Below are 23,130 nucleotides of genomic sequence, written 5' to 3' on the forward strand. Positions count from 1 at the left end.
TTTTTTATTTGCCTATTCTTCTCCAGTATTCCTGGCAGAGCTTACATGACCTTTAAGACTCTGTAAAGTGAACAACGTGTCAACCTACATATACTGCCTTTGTTCCACTTGATAAAAATCTTTGCTTTCCATATTCTGATCCAGCAAAGTCTTGTTTTGCAATGCTAATATTTGGTTCTGGCCCATCAAATGTCTGTTCTCCTCTTCAAGGTTTCCTTTCACCTGACGTAAAAGCTGCAGAGAAAAACATAAAAAATTCCAAAGTCAATGAAAATCATTTCAATACAATCTTTCAAAAACATCAAACAATGCAAATTTTGAAATATTTCTTTAAAGAATAGAGATATATAAGAGCCACTCCTAGTAAAGATTTTCAAAAAGTTTTACAAAAAGTTATTGAACCCCCCCTTCCCCCGTTCTTTCTTTATTGAAGCACATGTTTAATGTCTCTCTGTCTCACATAGATTATTATTGCAATGCAATGACAATACAGAGGATTTTGGAATGTTGGCTAGCTGTTAAGATTTTTAGTGATCAAAGGGCCTTGAAATGACAAAGGTTTGCCAGTTTCCTGGTAAATCCAAATCTCAGTGACCTGAACCTTCACTTTTTAGGCCTTAGGCACCACAGATACAGATTATAGGCATAATAGAGGCAACTTACAATATTTGGTTATTAAAGGGGTTGTCAAAAAATTTGACCCGTCGATCAGCTGATCATCATTGGTCTGGCTGCCAGTGCCCACGCATTTTCCATTAAGTATATGGGAACAATGACAGGTATTCACAGAGTTCACCATACCAAAAATTTTGTTTTTTCCTCACGTCTTTGTTGATGACCCATTTGGTACATGGACAGAACGTTGAGAGTGACAGACGTGGTGTACCCAATGCTCACCTCACACTGGTTTGTCAGATTTGTGACTGTGATGTCCGACTTCTGATATTTCTCCTTCAGTTTTGAGAAATCAGCTTCTAATCTGGTCTGCTCCAGTTTTCCATTGTTTAATAAGGTTTTCAGGTTCTTATGGTCACTCTGAAGACTTTCATTTTCACGTAATAGCTGTCTGTAGGTGTGATTAAGCCTTGAAGGGGTAAGGAAGAAATAGACAGTTATTACTACATTTAGTACAGATCTTTAAGACCAGTCATGGCCATTTGTACATTCATTACTTCTCTAAGGGTATGTTCATATTGACATAATTGAACTCCACTATTCTGGCCTGTCAAAGAATCAGAACAACGGACTGAAACTTCAACAGAATAACTGATGCAGATGGATCACCTTAGTCTACATCTGTTGCCATTCATCGTAATGTTAAAAATAAGACACAAGCTTTCTTCGGTCCTGTTGTTTACGTTTCTAATGGAAGAAAAAGTCCTGCAGGTACCCCATACAAATCACATGTAGTAACCCCATTAAAGTGCATGTTTACCTGCAACTACTACTGCAGTAAACTGGAGGGCACATGACTGATGCCACAGTGCCAACTGATGTCAAATGGAGCCAAGCTTTAGTAACGGCACCTGACCGCTATACAGTGCACAGAGCCATCAGCTTCTGGCTTCATATACTGTATATTTCAGGATTGGATGCAGCCCCAAACAGCTGATCCAGAAAAAGGCCAACAGCAGGCCTCAATTCATGACATATTTTTGGGCTATCCCAGGGGTAGGGAACGTACGGCTCTCCAGCTGTTGTAAAACTACAACTCCCAGCATGCATACTTGCTCTGCTGTGCTTGGAACTCCCATGGAAGTGAATGGAGCATGATGGGAGTTGTAGTTTCACAGCAGCTGGAGAGCCGAAGGTTCCCTACCCCTGGGCTATCCTAAGGGAAAAAAAATCTTGAACAACCCCTTTAAGGCAATTTTATAACTAGTGATATGCAATACACTTATCATTGTAAAATTATTTGGGTTCAGAAGACAGTGGGAATGCCAACATAAACACCCTGGATGTTACAGCCCCCTAATAAACAGCCAACACACCCTAAAAAATTAGACGAAAAAAATCCATTTAGTATATTATACATATTATATTATATATTACAATATGTCATAAATTAGAATAACAGGTCAATGACTGCGACCGACTCCATGCAGCAAAAGGTACGGAAAGGAAAAATATATAATCAGGTTTTCGGGGTTTTTATACCCCCCCCCCCCCCCCCCCCATATGAAGACTAAAGAGGCTGCAACATGACTATTCTAGAATATTTAATTTTGCTACAGATGAGAATTTTCCTGTATTTGGAACGTGCCTGCAAATTGAAGTTGCTTTTCTTTTGTAGGATTTTCAACAGTTATTACAGATAAATATTGAAGAAAATCCTCCTGGGGAATAGGTCACTAAAGGCTGTACAAGCCGGCGTGATATGGCAATTATTACGGCCGGTGTTGCTATGGACACAAGTAGAATCCGGTCCCTTGTGAGGGGTCAGATGGAAACAGGTGGTAAAAATACATTTACATTTCTTAATGCAGACAAAACCAAAAATATACAATATTCTGCAAATTCTAAGATTTATTATTTTAATTTTTTTTTAATTCATTTTGATAATTTTGCAAATATCAGGAAACTGTTTATTCCAGTATATTTCTAATACACATATTTTATTGTAATGTATCCACAAGTCTTTTTTTTCCGATGCCATCGTTCCAGAAATGCTCGCTACCCATTTATTTTCTCTCCGGCACGTGATCCTTAATAATGACACGATCCCATTCTCCACGGTGTCCACTTAAGAAGTATTCAGCAATTGGCTCATGGCGGGGATAATCCCGCTGATCGGAGCACTTTCCAGCCTGCTGACCAGCTATGATTTCATATCTATTTATTGTATTCAGCAAGAAAACAGCCAAGGAAATAAGCTTTACTGGCAATTTACGGTCACAAGTTCTTGCATTGAATCCTTCTTTAATCTCTGTCAAAATATCTGTTTTTCAATGAAAAGGGTTTTGCCGCATCTGCTTCCCTAAAGGAGTTGTCCATGATAAAGAGTCCTTTTTTTTTTTGGTTCAAAAACAGCACAATTTGTGTCACGGGCTAAATCTGTGTATTCCCAATGAATAGAGCTGAAGTGCAATACCGGACACGGCCTGAAAACATAAGTGGTGCTGTTCTTGAAAGCATTGCTGATATTTTTTGTGATTTTGGACAATTCAAGAAGCACTTTTCTCTCCGCGTGATTCGTGTGGGCACCACATGGAAAACACAGTCATGATCTTAGAGCATGAATGCCCCCTGAACAACATGGTAAAGACTAGAGTTTGGGCTCCTAGTGATGCTGATATAGATGGTTTATAGGAAAGTACTGTATTTTCGGGGGGCTATGTAACTTTATAAAGGGTTTTGGTTTGGTTTTTTATGCTAGGGTTAGATTTAGGACTGTTGGGGCAGTGGACATAGGTTCTCAGGCTCATTTGGGGGCAAGAGGTTTCTCTTAAGATCTTATATACTCCAGAGACAACCAACATGGCTTGGAGACAATTATAACACTGCTAGTGTTATATAACATTTCTAGGCTCCAACATCAGATCTATTACAAGGCCTGTAAAGCAGAGAGTTGACTCCCGGACCTCTAAATGGCCTAAGGCACTGGGGCCTATGGAGGAAGGCTCGAGAGAGATGCCATGTGATATCTGGAGAAGCATGAACACAGTGCAATGATGAGAGAGAAGACGGATATACTGCTGTGGAGTAAGGCCGGAGTTGGGCCTAGTGTAAGCTCCCCAGGATGGGGCAAGGGAGCTAAGGATTTGCTTGGGGAGTGGAACTGGCCACAATAGCCCAGCTATCTTTGAAGGTAAGTCATGGAGTGAGACACTGCAAGTATGTGCGAGGAAAGGCAGCCATCATGGGGCCAGCAGAGTAGATGCCATTGCAGAGGGATTGCAGACTGATCTGTCGGAGACACCAATACATTCAGTACGAGGGAGAGGGAGACTTCCTTCACGCAGGTCAGGTGCCTGAAGACTGAGGAGTTACTGCTCATTTGCAGAATATGTTTTCCGTTTTGTTCTCACTTTAGTTAAATCCTGTTTGATTTATTATCTGGTTGTTATTCTTGTGTCCATCCCTGTGCACATTGTCCTGTTCTGGATACTGGTTACTTCATTGGTAAGAGAGCGAATATTAGGCCCTGCCAGGCAATATAGGGGTTTAACCATAGGTATACCTCTAGCTAAAACTACTATAATACTCCACATTGTGATTGTATCTACAAATATTCGTGTCTATAAATATTAGGCTGATATTGTACAGCAACTAAAATTGCAACTAATGATAGTGAATGTGGTAGTCCTGAAATCCGGCAGGTTTGGATTTTTGACAACTGTTGTGTTGCGGTAACTTGCAGATTGTAATGGGATCACATTCACTATCAACAGCTGTCATCTGGGCACAAGTAACAGGACATGTGACACGTAATCCAAGTCTTATTGCTCCTTGTTTAGCCATTTATACTATAGCTATATAAGATATGTTATTACCTCTCATGCTCCTCGGTAAGGCGCTGGTAATCTGAAGACAGCATCTCCCGCTCCTTGTTCTCCTGCACCATTTTTCCCTGCTCCTCTTTTAGGGCTTTTTCCAGATCTTCTAGATGAACTTTTTGTTTTAGTAACTGATTGTATCTGGAGGACAAAGACAATGTTATGTGACCATAATGATGCATTATATTGTGACACTGTATTAAGTCATCACAGGCTTCTCTATGGTAAATCAAGACGCTCTCTCACAAGGGTTACAAATATTTCCGGTTTGCCTTTTGGAGCTCTCACAATGCCGCACTTGTCTGCAGAATCGCGCTCAGTCCTAACAAACTGGTAATCAGAGAAAATACTGCATTTGGCCAAATCACAGAGTATACACTAGAGGATGAAATAAGACTCTGAAGCCAAGCATGTGCTTTTTTTTCCCTGGAAATAGTCAAGAGTTTTCTTCATCAATGAGTCTGAATCACAACATAGTCATGGATATCGTGCGACTGCAGACACTGTTCAGCCATTCCACAGATATAAGCCTTTTTGTATTGATGTAAATTAGGGTATAATAGACAAGTGGGCAGTAACATTGTGGCTTCTCTGGTGTTGGGGTTTGTGTGTGCTGTATTTTATGAGGCATTACCACCCACATGGCTAGAATACCCTAATTTACATCAATAATAAAAGGAATTATATCTCTAGAAAGGCTGAATGGATTTGGATAAACAACACACTATAACGCTCAGGGTGACAGTGCCGATCAGATGATGTATGGCACTTCACTTTCAGCAGGACTGGCCTACCATCTTCTGTGTATGGATTATCGATTCTTTGGTTCTCAGGGAGATAAGTTACGACCATAGATGTCTGGTCTCTCCCCATTGAAGGGACATGGATTCCCAACCCATTCTCACTGCATGTGTATGGAGGCTTTCTTATACGCATGTCCAGCATTAGTCAGTTGGCTTTTATTAAAGGTTCAGAATACAATTACCTGTCTTCGAGATCTTTGTGCTCCACCTCAAGGTTTTTATGAGCAGATTTCAAGTTTCCATGTTTAGAGATGAGAGACTCGTATTCCGCTGCTTGGCGCTCATGAACCTGTGCCAGTTTTTCATGGTCTTTTACCAATAAATCATACATGGATTTCAGTTCTTCCCGTTCTTTCACTAGAGATTCATTCTCACTTTCTAAACTTGACTGTTGGAGCAGTAGCTGGGAATTTTGGTTCATAAGTGATGTGCTCTGTGAGTTCAATGTAGAGTTTTCCACCTGCAAATAAATCCCAGAAGCATAGAGTTAAGGGGGTGTTCACACGTAGGACTTTGATGCTGAATTTGAGGCGGAATCCACCTAAAATTCCATCTGAAATCTGCCTCCAATTCATTTCAGTAGTTGATTTTTTCATCTGCGTGAAATTTGATGCAGAACTTGTAAAAATCTGCTCGTGAAAATACAGCAAAACTCGTCTCACAATTGTGTTTCCAATTAGGCTTCAAATTCAACGTCAAAATCTGTGTTGGTTTTTGTCAAGCACACACACGCACAAGAAAAAATCTATTTCAAATTCTTGATGCAGAAATTTCAAATTTCAAATTCAGCTTCAAATTCCTACGTGTGTCTTCCATATTGACAACATTCAATTTTTGGGGGTTGTCTGATGGTGATGTTATTAGATATTGGGTTCACATGATTAGAAGAGGTCATTGTGGTGTTGTAGTAAACAAGAGCCAACGGAAGACACGGCGCTGGCATTGTACAAGGTGATCATAGTACCAGTTGTCATTTTAAGCTATTTTTGTTAAAGGTTGGACAAATCACTTAACTCTGAGGTTCCGAAATTATACATACAAAGTCCCAAGGCTGAAGAAGGTAGTTAAAGGGAATACTGTATTCTTGTCCTTGGTCCATTAACAATGTTGGTGGTACATGTCAAACTAACACCCAAGTGAATGCAAGGACCCAAGGTTTTCTAGCAGTACATTGACCAGGGCATCACAGTGCATCCTCCAGGTAAGACACATACACTCATCCAGCATCCATGTGATGAAAAATAAAATGTGGTTTTTCTGACTAGGCCACCAGGGTACTAACATCTATACAGTGGATGCACTGTACAATGTTTTGTATCCCCACCCCTTTAAAGCCATACTTGTGTTTGGGTGTTGCCTGTGTGTAAGTTGTCAGGCAATTTGTACCTATAGTCTCCTTGTATTTTATCACTTACCTGAAGCTTGGCGTTCTGTGTCTGCAGACTTGTGTTTTGCTCTTGCAGTGAGATGGTTTGTTTCTGGAGGGCCATGATTTGTGCTTGTAAATTGTCGTTTTGTGTTTCCAGTTGTTTCAGTTGAGTTTTTAGGGCTTGTTTCTCTGCCTGCAGCGTGGCGTTCTGAGAAAGAAAACAAAAAATATATATATGAGTATAGGCATAGGCATTATTTAGGACAAAATTGTCCCCACCGGATAGCGAATATATGTCTAAACATTGGATTTCCTACTGGTGGAACCCCCAACAATCCAGAGAACAGCGATCACCAAGTCCCTTGTATGGATGGAGAGCAAGCGTGCATGTGTGATCACCATCCAGTTCTGTGGGACTGATACAGTACTGTCCTTGGCGATCCCCTCCATTATAACCACCTAGTAGTAGTGAAACATCCTCAAGCTTAGTTAGTGCATCTAGCATAACAGATGCTGATAAAGTACCATGTATACAGTATATTAATTATTCTATACTATGCTGAGGTCGGCACTTCAGGCATATTTGCTCGGCACAGGGTTCTCTTGCTGCCGCTCCATACAACCCTTCTCTCACATGGACCATGTATACAAGTTGGAGCAAACAATAACGGGGCAAGCATGAGGCAGGGCATCCTAGTGCCTGGACTGTGAATTAGCCTAGTCAGGGGGCAGCAAATGCATGTTTTATTTATTTTGTACCTTGAAGCAAGTGCAAGAGTAAAGTGTGACATGGCAGCTGAGCATGGTAAAATAGGCGTTTATGCAACAAAAACGACTGGGCTATATCAGGGACATCTCTGCCCCCACAACACTGGGTCACTGCAGATCACCATACCGTTCAGCCAAAAGTCTTAATCAACAGAGAAGAATCATCTTTGAATATAAAAAATGTCAAGGACCACATTGAAATGGACGTTTAAACAACCAGTTAATTGGTTACTATTAGAGATGAGCGAGTAGTACTCGATCGAGTAGGTATTCGATCGAATACTACGGTATTCAAAATACTTGTACTCGATCTAGTACCACTTGCTATTCGAATGTAAATGTTCCATGCAGAACCAGCATTGACTGGCCGAATGCTATACAGTCGGCCAATCAATGCTGGTTCTTCTCCTACCTTTAGAAGTCTTCTCCGTGCAGCTTCCCCCCAGCGTCTTCCGGCTCTTCATTCACTCTGCCAGGCATCGGGCCTGGGCAGAGCTGACTGCGCATGTCCGCTTGTAGTGCAGGTATGCGCAGTCGGCTCTGCCCAGGCCCGATGCCTAGCAGAGTGAATTCAGAGCCGGAAGACGCAGCAGGGACGCTGCAAGGAGAAGACTGCTCGGAGGATCCAACCCGACCCTCACTCGTGGACTTGGTAAGTATAATTTGATCAAATGTTGCCTACCCCTGAAACGAGCATTTTCCCCCATAGACTATAATAGGGTTCGATACTCGATTCGAGTAGTCGACTATTGAGGGGCTACTCGAAACGAATATCGAACCTCGAACATTTTACTGTTCGCTCATCTCTAGTTATTATCTGGGCTCCTTTAACCAACGGTACACTTGCACTAGGCCCAATAGTAGCAGGGCCCTTTAGGACAGCGGGACAGTCCTAAATTTGCTGTCTACACAGCTAATAGGGATCCTAAGCAGCTGGAGGAGGACATAAAACTGGGGGGCAGCTGGAGGGGTACATTATACTGTGGGTGCAATTGAAAGGGGACATATGTTGTGGGGGCAGCTGTAGGGGGACATTATGTTTTTTGGGGTCACTAGGGAGGCATTATTCTGTATGAAGGCCAGTAATTCGGCATTATAATTTGTGCACATCAGGTATTTCTAAGTGGTGGTGATGGGGGGGGGTGCTTCACTGGGAAACCTTTGCATTGGGCCCACCAATATATTAAAATGGCCCTGGTTACTTTGCCTATAATGGTGTGCATTATACAGGTATAACTTTCATGTGGGGAGGAAGTCAACATTAAATGCACTGAAAGCTTCATCTTTGACTATTTAAAAAAAATAAAAAATTGGTGCACCATACATAAAAGGCTGCTGACCCCTGTCTTATACAATTATATGTTACGGCATTATGTGTCTAATACATCCACACCCAAAAATATCCCTTACATTTCTCTCAATTTCTATCAAGCGATCCTTGAGCTTCAGCAGCTCCTTGGTGGTCTCTTGACTCTCCCGCTCCCATTTATTCACAGGTACCACCTCATCCCCAGGCCTCGGAGGAGAGCTCTGTGCCAACCTCTCTTCTTCTTGTCTCTGCTTCAGTGCTTCATAATTTTTCTTCACCTGAGGGAAAAGTAATACATATTGGTATTCACCCAAAATATATAAGTACATGAGATTATATGTAGTAGTGGCTTTAGCGTTACGTCATCCATTTTAAGGACCTTCGTTCCCCTGCTGGACAGGACTAATGGTGGACGGCACTCCTATTAACTTAAATGGGAGTGCTGGAGATAGCCAAGAGCTCTACTTCAGTTGTCTCTGGTGCTCCCAGAGACCCTCCACCTCCAAATTTTGAGGCTGAATGTACAGCAGGACAAAGATAGTATGGGTTTCTCTACATGAGATAACCCCTTTAAGTCCAAGAATAGGAAAAAGGATCAGTTATTTCATGGGCTGTTTCTAGCATTACAGCTCATCTCGGTCAAATGAATGGGGCTGAGTCGCAATACCAAACAAAGCCTATGGATAAGAGTGGTGCTGTGCCTCAAGAAATAAAAGCAGATCTTTTTTTCTAATCAAAGACACCCCCCTTCAATGATCAAGGATTTCGTCTAAGAGCATGTTCACACATGTTAGATTTGCGTATTACAATTTTGAGACATACGGTATCTTACTACAAGATGCACAGCAACAATTGGAGGCTTACACTCAGATTCCTGACATGGCTGCACTGTTGGTGTGCAGTGGACTTGCACATGAATTGACCATATTGTCATCTAGTGGGACCAATCCTCGACTTTTACATCTGGAACATAATCTTTTAGCACTTACCAATATAATAATTTCAGGACATTTTGAACCCTACCCTGTTCTGCCGAAAAAAAACCCCCGAGAAGATCCCATTTAAAACCAGGGCAATATGTGGCATACAGAACCATTGTAGTGGATGGTACCCGGTACCTGCTGTTCACTTGCTACATGCGGCCTTCACCATAAATTGGCTGCTTTTGTTACTCACAGTTTTAAGCTCCTGGCGAAGCTGTTGATTAAAATTGGCAGATTCTCCTAAGCGGGCCTCCAGGGAAGCAATTTTTTCTTCTTTAATTTCAAGAGACTTCTTTAGCGTGGATTCGATTTTTGATTCCAGGAGCTTGTACCTGCTGTTTAACAATGTGAAGGATGATTAGTATCTAATTTAGTAATAGTTCAACAGTGTAAACTTAGGCAGTCTGAAAACACCCAGATTTATCACAGTGGTTGATGCTGGATGATATGTGGCGTATCTTTAGAATGTCTTGTCTTCACACCACCTTTTTATTGGCTTCCTTGGAGACAGAATTTTCTGGCACAATCTCAGTCCATTTTTGGCACCCACACCCAGTGACGTCACTAGGAATGACGGGGCCCCATGGCGTACTTTTGACAGACCTCAGAGTATAATAATTGGAGACCCAGGGAGGGATACAAACATAAAAAAACACTGTTAGGGTGCATTCACACTACGTTTACGGCAGCTTATTCTGAACGTAAAACACGTTCAGAATAAGCGGCGTATAAAGCAGCTCCATTCATCTCTATGGGAGCCGGCATACGAGCGCTCCCCATAGAAATGAATGGGATGCTTCTTTCACTCCGAGCAGTCCCATTGAAGTGAATGGGAAGTGCCGGCGTGTACGCTCCGACATGAGCAGAGCTTGCCGTACACGCCGGCACTCCCCATTCACTTCAATGGGACTGCTCGGAGTGAAAGAAGCAGCCCATTCATTTCTATGGGGAGTGCTCGTATGCCGGCTCCCATAGAGATGAATGGAGCTGCTTTATACGCCGCTTATTCTGAACGTGTTTTACGTTCAGAATAAGCTAGCGTTTACTCAGTGTGAATGCACCCTTACTTACTTCTCCTGGGCTCCGGAGTTGATGTTGGCCATCTTCAAAGACGGAAGAGACATCACTTGGGTAGGGGCTTGCATCTTGACGCATAAGGACGCAAGCCTGGCCCATGTGATGTCTGTGACGTCACCAAGTAGGCCCGAAGGAGAAGGAAGTAACAGTGTTTTTTATGTTCCCTCAACTCTCCTGGGCCTCTGGTCAGTATATTCGGGGGTCAGACCCATCCTGAGTATAATGATAGTGGTGTTTGTGGGGATCGCGGTCCTGCGGCCTCAATTACCAATCCCAGCTCCTGCTCACAGCCGCCTCTGCAGAAGGGGAAGCGCCGGCAGCTGTGAGCATGAGCCAGGATCGGTAAATAAATATGGCCCGCTATACAGTAGAGTAACTCCAGCAGGTAACGGCCTATTAAAAAATAAATAAAAAACTTGCAGCGTCTGCCGCCGGGCCCCCTAATTCCCGGGCCCTGTGGCAGCTGCTACCCTGATAGTTACATTCCTGCCTACACGCACATGGAATCCACACCCACATGTCTAGCAAGTCAAACAATTTTAACCCAAACTAGATGCGCCAACATACACCACATTGGCTCAACGATGTGCCACATTTACGCTAGTGTATAATGGTAGCCACAGTAGTAAATCTGGACCAATGTGTGACTGCATGAAACACAAACTGGATTCAATAGGGGAGACACATCCAAAAAGTATCCTCAACAATGAAAAAATCTTATACAAGTTGGAGAAACAAACATGAACTTAACATACGTAATAGAAATTTCTATGAAATATGTCTATAGCTTAGAATGAAGGCCGCGGTGCTTATGTCTTAGGTGTTTTTGTTTCTCAAAGAATGGTCAATTTCACAGCTGGCCAAGCACAGCAGCTTCATTTATCCACAACATCTCCTCCTTCTCAATTTGCAAAGCTGTAAGAACTCCTTGCTGGGTGCCCCCGTAGCTTTGGGCCTGTGTACACTATAACTCTACTTATTTTGGCAGTGGTAACCAAGAGCACATGAAAGCCTCCATTCTCCTGTCTGTCCACATCTAAAAGAAGGATAATACACAGCTGACATTGGGTAGAGTACAAAAAAAAAAAAAGTTAAGCTGTAAGGAGAGTTTACATACAGTCCAAGTCCTTGATGCAATATTAAAGGGATTGTACAGAAACGTGAAAACAGCCAAGAATATGGCAACATAAAAAATAACAAATGCCCACCTGTTCCACCCCCTGCTGCTGAGGTGGTCCTGGTAGTATGTGTTTGCTTTACTACGGAGATGACATACCCCGTTCGAAGAGGCCGCAGTGTTCAGGCTAAGAGCGCTACGGCCTCCTCACTACTAGTAGTTATCAAGCACAGCGCCATATAATGTAAAGTGGTTGTGCTTGGTATTGCATCTAAGCCCATTCATTTCAATTGAATGGAGGTCTGAACAGGCCTTGTAAACAATGAACCTGATGTCACATGGCTTGTTGCAGAATCGGTGGTCAGGGAGAGCTGCTGATCTGCTGGGGTCCTGGGTGACGGCCCCTGCTAATCTTCAATTGATGACCTATCCAAAATATGGATCATCTATTACTAAGTCCTGAAAAACTCCTTTAGTAATGTGAATTTTGTAAATGTATGAAATGTTTTTATACACTGAAACTCCAACAAATTAAAAAAACAAATGCTACGTGTAATGTAAGTAAATGCACAGATGTGTCCTTCCTTACTTTTACTCTTGGCTGGATAAAATCAGATTTGCCTATCATCGGATGACCAGCTTTTCAAAACATGTTTTCACGATAACCACAAGATGCGTATCCTGCATCCGTAGTGAATTTGCAGCCTTCCGAGGCTTTTGCCAGCTTGTTGTAATATTGTATTAAACTGGTTTATTTAGATTCCAAATTTTAGTGTATAATTCTAAACTAAAAAGTTATAGACGACATGTGCATAATAAACTAGACAAAAAGGGACTAGTAAATAAGATAATTAGTAATAAAATATTATAAGACCTCCCGTAATGTAATATATGTATGTGTATAATATTCTATACCTATATCAGTCCAGAACAATCCCCTGCCAGCACTGGTAGGACTGGAATGAATACATGAAAGCAGCAGGAAGTACATTATACATTGTAATTATTAAGCTTTTCATTAAGTGACCCATTGACCCCGTCACTAAATAAAAGGCACAAAGTAAGGACTAAGAAATCTGGGAAACGCCAATCCACAAATAACAGGTGTTCGTACATACCTGTGTGACCTTGTTTTATTATATGGCCTGAATGCTAAAACACAAAAATAGTCAACTGTAAAACCTGTGGCTTCCTGCTGTTTACTTGTATATTTTTGGTTTACCAGAAACCATCAAAAAGTAAGTGGACTGCAGATCTTATGGTTTATGTTATAGATTACACGTAGACTTGTACTTCAATATTTCCATTACCATATTAGCATTCAATTAGTCTGGTTAAAGGGCTTGAACACTTTCCAAACATACTTAATATATGGCTTAAAATTAAAGGTATTTTACAAGACTTTAAGACTGATAACCTATCTATAAGTGAGGTCCAACACCTGGGACCCCTGTGGATCATCTAATGGGAAGCAGCAGTGGTGCTCCCTAAGCTCTGCTACCACTTCACAGTTCATGTGACATCACTATCATAGTCTCATGGCCCAATTGTAGTTCAGTTCCATTCAGGTGAATGGGATGAGCTACCATACCAAGCAGTACCAGTACATGGCAGAAGTTTTGAGTAATAGGGGTCTGGGTCCTGAGACCCTCGTCAAAATAAAACCAGGAGAAGTGGACAAAATGCCTAGCTGAGTGATATGGCTCGATAGCTGTGATTGGCTCTTCTCTGCTCTCTTGTTATCTCAAGATAGGTTCCAAGACTTCTATGAACCATCGTCATCATCACAGCCAAAGCTGCCCCTTCATTTCTGTAATTCTTGGAGGTCTCAGCGTCTGGACCCTCACCCATCCAAAATTTTAATATGTCTCTCTGTATAACGACGCCTACTCTTTAACATACAAATGCCTAATACTAAGTGTACGGTATCACACAGACTACCTATGCATCACCATTACAAATCTATAGGCACTCTGTGCGCTACCATGTGGTGCATCCATTAGGCACTATATTCTGCCCAGGAATCAGGGCTTTTATGAGAACATACCTTGTTCAATATTGCACCCAATAAGGATTTACCCAAGATCAATGAGAGAAAAATCTTTGCTTGCGTCCATGTTATAACAAAGGTATAGGCAGCTGTAGCACAGCAGGTCACGGCCATTGTATCCGGATCCCAGCAAATCCTATTCATTTCCATGTGGTTCTAGCATATGACTGTTGTTAGCATATGACTGTTGTCAAACTATACAATTTGGTCTAAATTGTCATTAATGTTTTTGTGCTCACCTATCATCACTTGTCTGCTCATCGTGTAAGAGACGATCCTTATTCAGTCCAATCTTTTCCAGTTCATGGGTTAGTTTTTCCAGTTCATTATTCGTTTGCTGGGTTTTCAGCTTCTCATTCACCAAATCCTAAACATTGAATCAAGTCCTTTGTTACTAATAGTCTAAGGATCCATGCCAAATATCAGTCAAATTCCAAGGTATGAACAGCTCCTTAGTAGCATTTCTCTTAGATAAGATACATTACAAGGTTTCTTATAACTGCCTACATAATTATTCATGCCAAGTGTGTTGGAAAGGCAGCACCTTGGGATTTCCATTGGTGCGAATAATGCTAGGGCTCGAGCACAAGTGACAATCTAAAAGATTCTTCAAGGTGTAAGGTATTCTGTGCTCCCAATTTAGAAAATTATAAAATTCAATAAAACCCTTTCTGGATTCCTGTAATATTTATTACACATCTTCTTTTCCCCACATTCAGTATGTTACTCATATCTTTTTTTATATAAATGTCTGTTATAAAGACAAAATAAGAGCAGACAGCTGTGTCTTAAACAGATGAAAGACGAATAACCAAAACTGACAACAGTTGTCTTCCTTCCTTCCGTGAATAAAATTCTCTGGTTAACCATGAAATCTGATCCTCCCAGCAGCCTTCATACCATTACCTCGCTTTCATGTGGGATGTTCCTTTACCAAATTAAGTAAATACATATATGCGGAGGGATTTATACATATACATATATGCAGTGGGAACCTCCAGCAAGCAAATTGTAAAATAAAAGTCTTTAAAGTGAACCTTTCACCATCAACCTGATCTCTTATCATCCTTCTATAGGCTCTTTTCCACTGATTCCAATATAGTTGGAATTTTCTGTTGTCACCACCATTCCTGAGCAATCGGTGTAGCTATCTTTGGTGCTTGATAGGTTAACTAGACTCTCTAATGTCAAGTGGGTGGTGTCAGGCAGGAGCATGCAAGGGGTGTAACTCAGAGCTCTTACACGGTCATGCCCCTTTGTCTGCCACTGTCTGACACCACCCACTTGACATTAAAGAGTCTAATTAGCATATCAAGTGGGGTGTGGCAATGGAGGGGCAATTGGAACATGTGCCCCAGGTCTTGGCTGTCACGAAGGAGCGTCAACAAGCCACTTTTATATATTTAGGTACAGAGTAAGGTCCCAAAGATCTCTCTGCCAGATAAAATATACCACTATTCTAAATAATACAAGGTAGGCAGGGGTCCCAATACAGATTTTGCACTGGGACCACGTTACAATGGCATTAATGGCACCTATAGTTAATTATTTTGTAAGTTGTTCTTCAAGCCTTTATAGAGAACTTGAACAAAGGTTGGGTTATTGGCCAAACCAGAGACATAAATATGTAGCCTGTTTTGTAGTTATTGCCCCATTTTTGGTCACGCTATGTGAGATGCCCCGTGTACTGCCTCACAGACATACTGACTTTTCTGATAATTATAGTATATAGACAGCACGGAAATGTAATTGCAGTGGAAGCAGATTACCTCTCTCAGCGTTATTAGTGTTTTCTTATCAATGGTCGCTCTTTTCACAAGCTCCTTATTGTCTATTTCCAGTTCTTTCAGCCGAGCACATGACTCCTTAAATGTACTTGCTTCCTTGGAAAGTAATTTATTTTCCCTTTCCAAATTTGAGATCCTCACGTTGTTCTCCTCCAGTGTGATGTCTTTAACCTCAACTTGTTGCCGAAACCTTTTATTTTCCTTCTCTAGTTGTTTCTTATCCTTTTCTAGCTGGCAGCTCTCTTGTTCCAGCAGCTTATTCTCCTTTTCTAGCTGTTCCAATCTCTTACTGGATATCTTCAGCTCTTCCAAGTTCTTCTGCAATGCTTGGTTTTCTGTCTCAAGGTCTTGCAGTTCGTTTTCGAGTTGTTGAATCTTTTTATTGCTGTTTTCCAGAGCCTTTTGTAACCTTTGGTTTTCAGTGTCTAGTCCTTGGTAACTGACTTCTAGGTGCTCAATCTTCTTGCACGAGGCTCTCATGAGGTCCATACCTTTCCTAAGTTGTTCCTTCTCATTTTCAAGTTCCTTGTTTTCTAGCTCCAGCTGAGCCACCTTAATGTTTGTGCTTTTGAGTGACTCTACAATTCTTCTCAGGTCTAGGTTCTCTTCCTCGAGTTGGTTGTTCTCTTTCTCCAATGACTCCATTTGGTATTTGAGGTTTTTGAGGCCGTCCAAGGTTTTCTTCAGCTTTCGGTTTTCAATTTCTAAACCTACATTTTCTTGCTCCAAGGATTCGGTCTTTTCGCAGACAATGTTTAAACTGGTTATTTTCTTTTGCAAATGTTCGTTTTCTTTCTCCTTTCTGTTCAGCTCCTTTTCAAGTTCCTCGGCTCTCTCGCCTTTTTCTTTGTAGTGTTCCAGCTCTTTTTTCAGCTGCTTCTTTTCAAATTCCATCTTGTTTAATTTGCTACTTGTCTCCTTGATGGACTCGTGAAGAATCTTATTTTCCTTCTCAATGTCCTTCATTCTAGCCTCGGCCCCAATCTGTGACCGTTGCCTCAATGAAGCAATGGTTTGGTTTAAATGCTCATTTTCTTGCTCAAGCCCTTTAATCTGAGAGACAAAAACAGATGCCGATTACTTTAAGAGGAAAAAGTCCAGCTATATAAGAAGGAGATACATTATGCTGAGGTTGTACGGTGGCACGTGGTGCCCCAATGGTTTTGTATAATAGATCTATAGGCACCAATTGTGTTGGCAAATAAAATAATACAGTAAAGTGAATATAAAATGGATTTAAGGGGGTTTCCCAAGATTGCATCCTATCACCTAGACACAGGATTAATGGGTGTCTAACCAGTGGGTCTCCCACCGAACACGAGAACTGGTTCCATTAGAAAGCAGTGGTGGTCAAGCATGTCTACTGCTGCTCCAAACTGTATGGGACTATGGGTTGATATTTAAGTGCTTTATTCAAGTACAATTGGCAATCCCAGAGACTTTGAATGGAGCAACAAGGCACATGCATAACCAATGCTACAATCAGTTGGCATACTGACTACTACCAATAGGTTCAATATTTTTCTTAAAGTGTGGCACCATGTGAATGAAAAACGTAACCATTTGCAATGATTTAAGATTGGAGACACATTTATCTTTAGAAGGATTAAAGGAAGTTGTACTAATGGACAACGTGAGCAAAGTCATTCATTATCTGGACGGCAAGGGAAATTGTTTTTTTATCCCCTCCCTAATTCAATTAATAAGACATCTGTGTGTCCTGTCTCCATACCTGTCTCTCGGAGTTCTCACGCATCGTCTCGATGATCTTCTCCAGCTGTGACTTCTCTTTCATAAGGTCATTGCTCAGATGTTGGCTGCTCTCGATGCTTTGTCTCTCGTGATTTAATTCAGCTTCTATTTTCTCAAGCTATAATGAAGTAAAAGGTCAATGTATTTCGATATACATTCTTAATATTAATGCAGGTATGACTATGATGTCAAGTCTAATATTGAGGAACATCTGAATATTCAGGGTAGAATGTAATATCCGATAAATGCAGAACAGAAATCGCTCACTAGATGATAACTCAGAATAAGTAGAACCTGATAAGAAGAGAGTTTTCCATTATGATGTGGCACATCAAATTTGGGATATATATATATATTATTAACCAAATGTATTCCAAAAAATATCCTTTTGAAACATATTTGTCCAGTATTTGTCAGCATACTGTACTGTGGTATAGGCATACAGTTGCATATGTCTAGCACAGGGGTCGGCAACCCGGCACGCGAGGCATATTTTGCTGGCACGGCAGCCAGCCTGCAACTTTCATACACTAATTGAGAGAGAGAGCGTCCTTTCAGTGCTCTGGTAGAGCTGCTGTGTAGGACACGCCCCCTTCTCTCCCTGCCACCAATCAGAGGTGAGCCTCTCACAGCGCAGGATAAGGGCTCCCTGGACCTGCTGCTACACGTGAGGAGGAGCTCCTGCCGTCTGCAGCCCTGAGGAGGAGGAGAGAAGCAAAGTGAAAGTAAAAACACCAGGTACGTGTGTTACTAACTATTCTCATTAATGTCAGGCATTTGGGGTTATTACTTTAGTTTTAGTAACTCCATGTGCCTCATATTAATAGCAGTTAACCCCATCATGTCCCTCACATTAACCCTGTGTGGCTCACATAAGGGTTACTGATATGTGAGACATATGGAGGTACTAATAAGGGACCTATATAATGAAGATATTCACTTATTATCTCCATATGTCTCACATATCCGTGTCAATTATGTAAAGCACACAGGGGGTTAATGTGAGGGACATGATGGGGTTACCTGCTATTAATATGAGGCACATGGAGTTGTAACCTGCAATGCACATGACCAGGCTCTTTATCTACAACTGTGGATAAAGTACAGACCTATATATTTCAATTGACCCGTATATACAGCCATTCTTTTTGTGGCTGTGTATCTGGGCCAAATTGAAGAGCTGAAAACTATTGAGCAGGTCCTATATGTGTCCTATACATCCCCTATATCTGTCCTATACATCCCCTATATCTGTCCTATACATCCCCTATATCTGTCCTATACCTACCCTATATCTGTCCTATACATCCCCTATATCTGTCCTATACATCCCCTATATCTGTCTGCATTTGCAGCCCTGTCAATTCATTTTAACATATAGGTCAGTGAAAACCACATCCGTGCCATTTGTATGCAGGAGGCGTAAGGCTGAGGCCCCACGTTGCAGAAATGCAGTGTTTTTGTTGCAGATTTTGATGCGGTTTATTTCAACCAAAGCTAAAAATGGCTACAGAAGGAATGGGAAATATATAGGAAGCTTCTTATATGTTTCCCTTCTGCTCAATCCACTCCTGGTTTAGGCTCAGAAAAACACAGCAAAATATGTAACAAAAAAAGCTGTGTTCCCTGTGCCTCAGCCTTAGGCTAAAGCCCCACGTTGCAGAAACAGCTTTTTTTCGTTGCAGATTTTGCTGGGTTTTTTTGCGCCGAAGCCAGGAGTAGATTGAGCAGGAGGGAGACCTATAAGAAGCTTCCTATATAATTCCCATTCCTTTTCTAGCCATTCTTGGCTTTGACGGAAAAAAAACGCAGCTAAATCTGAAATAAAAAAAGCTGCATTTTTGTAATGTGGGGCCTCAGCCTTAGTGTGATTCTATTGGGTGGTGACACTGTAACTAGATGCAATTATAGCCAAATCCAGTTCCTGGGCACCAGTGCATTCACTTTGTTGAAAGTGTGACACCGATTAATTCCTGGCTGGGGTTTTGCTGTTACTGCATCGCCAGGAACTAAAAGTGACTGAAATTAATCTGCGTTTCACTTAGGGAGCGTTCACACTACCGTCGGTGTCCGACAGCTAGTGTCCACTGCCACAGGTATGACCTTACTCTGCTCCCAGTCACATACATTACCACTAATTGAGGGTTACGCATGTACTTACATTGCTTCTAAAGGAAAAGAACATATGTATCCAGGCAAATAGTGGTAAGCGCATGTGGCTGGGAGCGCAGTATGACAGCACCCCTATGTTGTGGTTTGTGCTATATGACTTTAGTGTAGGTGTCGTCAGCTTTACAATTATTGCCCGGCACTCCGAGGACCTCACCTTTGATTTTTTAATTTAAATCGGCACGCCGAACAAAAAAGGTTGCCTACCCCTGGTCTAGCATATACATTCAATGGAACTCTTCCAATTTGCATGCTGAAAGTTTGCCCTAACCAGAATTGAATAAAGCCTGAAGCAGGCCTAGACAGCTATCACTTGTATATTCATTTATGTGACCCCCCATGCATATGCATGCTTATCTTGGCTGAGTGTGCATGTCTTCTCTGCCAACAGCTAAATCCTCTGAACAAAAGATTAGTTATTTTAAAAGGGATATTAAGCTTCCAAAAATTAGCTGCAAATCCATCCACAGCAGTGCTAAATCCTTACTGTTCCCTAGTGCAGCCTTTGCTTGGCTTTATTTTACTTGCTGATTCTTGTATCACTGTTATTTACATGCAGAGAATCTGTGGACAAACTACATTTCCCTTGATGCATTTTCCTGCTCTCACTCTCTGCAGTTATTTGCATGCCTTTTCCAGCAGCTTCATCCTCCCCATACCCTGTCAATAGACTAAGCCCTGGTTCACATCTACGTTCAGTATTCCGCTCAAGAAATCTGCATGGGGACCCCCCGAACGGAATACCGAACGTATTAACAAGCGGTGAGCAATGAAACCACATGGACCCCATAGACTATAATGGGACCGTGTGTTTTATGTGCGGTGTCCGCACGAATCTTGCAGAGACAAAAGTACTTCAAGCAGCGCTTTTCTCTCCGCATGGTTAGTGCGGACACCACACGGAAAACACACGGCCCCCATTATAGTCTATGGGGTCCATGTGCTTTCATTGCTTCACCGCTTTTTAATGCATTCGGAATTTTGTTTGGGAGGGGTCCCCAAGCGGACATCCTGAGCAGAACACCAAACGTAGATGTGAACCGGGCCTAATACATAAAATCTCAGTTGATAAGTGGAGAAGGAAACAAATTTCTTAAATAAGTTATATTGCCAATTTTCGTATAGTCACCTGTTCTATTCATTCATTTTTTTCTTACATTTCCTAATTTTAAAGGATTCCATTTTAATTTAGAAAATTACCTTGGGATGATAAAAATTTTAATTTTTTGGTTGCTATAGGTAACAAGAACATTTTGCACTATGAGACCTACAGTATCTGATAGATAAAACACGCACCTTTTTACATAGTCTTTGGTTTTCTTTTTCCATTTTCAGAATTTTGGCACTAGCACCTTCTGTGGAGCCCATCGCACTCCTCAGCTCTTCTACAGTAGTCAGCAGGGTTTGGTTTTCCATCTCTAGTTTTAGTAGACGACTGGAGGTCAGCTCATTCACTTCATGTCCTAGAGACTTTTGTGGCGCTATAAGAGAATTGTACAAGAGTCAGACAGTTTTATACAGGTCATAGCTAAATAAATGGCATTCTGATTATATTCATTCACCAAGAGATATAAAATATAATCTATAGAATACTTTACACATGTATTCAGTCACGATTCCCAAACACATTTCAACCATCTTCAGGTTAACGAAAATATCAAATAGAACGTTAAAAACTTAAAGGGATCATTAAAATCTAATTTTTTCTCTATCACACATAGGAATAGCCTTAAGAAAGGCTATTCCTCTCCTACCTTTAGATGTCTTCTCTGCGCCACTGTTCGGTAGAAATCCCGGTTTTCGTCTGTATGGAAATGAGTTCTCTCGCAGCACTGGAGGTGGTGCTCATCGCTCAAACAGCACTGGGGGAGTCCCCAATGCTGCGAGAGAAATCTCCAGCGCTGCCTCCATCTTCTTCAGGAACAGTCTCTCTGCCGCGTCTTCTTTCGGAGCTGGGTTCAAACTTCTACGCATGCACAGTTGGCTCTGCCATCGGGCCTTGGGCAGAGCAGACTGTGCATGCCCACAGGCCACAAGAAAATGGTCACTTACACAGCATACTGTGTAAGCGGACATTTTTCTTGTGGCCGAGGGCATGCGCAGTCTGCTCTGCCTAAGGCCCGAGGCCTAGAAGATTGAAACCTAGGACAGAAGAAGACACAGGGAGAGGGCGTTCCAGAAGAAGATGGAGGCGTTGCTGGAGATTTCTCTCACAGCATTGGGGACGCCCCAGTGCTGTTTGAGCGCTGAGGACCGCACCAGTGCTGCGAGAGAACTCATTTGCATACCAAAGAAAATCGGGATTTCTACTGAACGGTGACGCGGAGAAGACATCTAAAGGTAGGACAAAATAGCCTTTCTTAAGGCTATTCCTACGTGTGATCGAGAAAAAAAATGTGATTTTAATGATAGAATCTCTTTAAAGAGAGCCATTCGCAATTTCCCCTAACTCCAACTCTTTCCATACTCCATACTCCTATTGGCTCCATAAGCCAATAGGCATCAGTCCATTAATTCCAGTGTAGCTATTTTTTTCTAGCCCCGATCATTCCTGAGCAATCTTTTCTGTTAGTTTCAGCAATTTTATGCTCTCTACTGTCAGGTGGGCGGTCCTTGCCTGGGGCAGAAATAAAGGGACCACCCACCTGACCACATAGGTCATAATTGTTCTGAAAATAACAGCAATGATTGCTCAGGAACGGTGGGGACTAGAGAAAAAATTCCAACTCTTCCAGAATCTGTAGAGCGGCACCTTTTGAAGGACGCAAAGAGGTGGAGCGCATGGAAATGGCGAAAAGTCCTCTTTAATATAATCTAAGGCTGTGTACACACTACCGGTAAACAACTGAAATTCTCATCTTCCAGATGATCACAACAATATTTTTATCTTATTGACAGATACAAATGGGATATTTTTCAGCCGTGTCTGTCCTCATTCAATGCAATGTTAAAATAATTCCTTCCTCTGATGGAATAACTAACGCTGCAGGCCCTCTACATCATAGAGGGGTTACCCTTCTTTCTTAAAGGAGAACACCCCCGATCATTGTCTCAGCAGTGATGTCTTCATGTATGACTGTGGTTGGCTGCGGTGGCCATATGGGTGTACGGCACATCATCACTACACTAAGTACACAAAGAATAGCACGGACCACTAGAAAATCAGGGGATTTAACAGCCTGGCACTGCTTATTATTTTAGCATATTCCCTGCAGTTAGAGGAATTGTTAACATTCCTGAGCGTCCCTTAAATGTATCTGCCTTGTGTTATTAATACTTTAGATTTTAGACTAAGGACTCAAGACATTAACTAACCTTAGGAATCGAGATATTCCACTGAGGATATGACTGACAGCTGAACAATCAATCCATAATAATTTATTCACTAGACATAAGGGTAAGTCCAAGGAAGATATAAGATTGTCAGTGTGGTCTCCAACCCAGCTGAGA

At 41.7% G+C, this 23,130-nt stretch overlaps 1 protein-coding gene across 5 annotated transcripts in view; it reads right to left on the bottom strand.

Moving 5' to 3' along the window:
- CCDC88A (coiled-coil domain containing 88A) overlaps positions 1-23,130 on the bottom strand; it is a 134,447-nt gene that overhangs the window by 24,135 nt on the left and 87,182 nt on the right. For all 5 annotated transcript variants that reach the window (XM_075267465.1, XM_075267464.1, XM_075267462.1 and 2 more), the window contains exons 13-23: positions 20,977-21,161; positions 17,492-17,629; positions 15,742-16,812; positions 14,212-14,339; positions 9,922-10,063; positions 8,847-9,023; positions 6,715-6,876; positions 5,482-5,759; positions 4,494-4,637; positions 898-1,084; positions 89-234 (exon numbers count right to left, since the gene is read on the bottom strand). In XM_075267465.1, the coding sequence (XP_075123566.1) occupies positions 89-234; positions 898-1,084; positions 4,494-4,637; positions 5,482-5,759; positions 6,715-6,876; positions 8,847-9,023; positions 9,922-10,063; positions 14,212-14,339; positions 15,742-16,812; positions 17,492-17,629; positions 20,977-21,161 (2,758 nt within the window). The remainder of the gene's footprint in view (positions 1-88; positions 235-897; positions 1,085-4,493; positions 4,638-5,481; positions 5,760-6,714; positions 6,877-8,846; positions 9,024-9,921; positions 10,064-14,211; positions 14,340-15,741; positions 16,813-17,491; positions 17,630-20,976; positions 21,162-23,130) is intronic.

This window comes from Leptodactylus fuscus, chromosome 3, assembly GCF_031893055.1.
Source record: "Leptodactylus fuscus isolate aLepFus1 chromosome 3, aLepFus1.hap2, whole genome shotgun sequence".
Lineage (NCBI taxonomy): Eukaryota > Metazoa > Chordata > Amphibia > Anura > Leptodactylidae > Leptodactylus > Leptodactylus fuscus.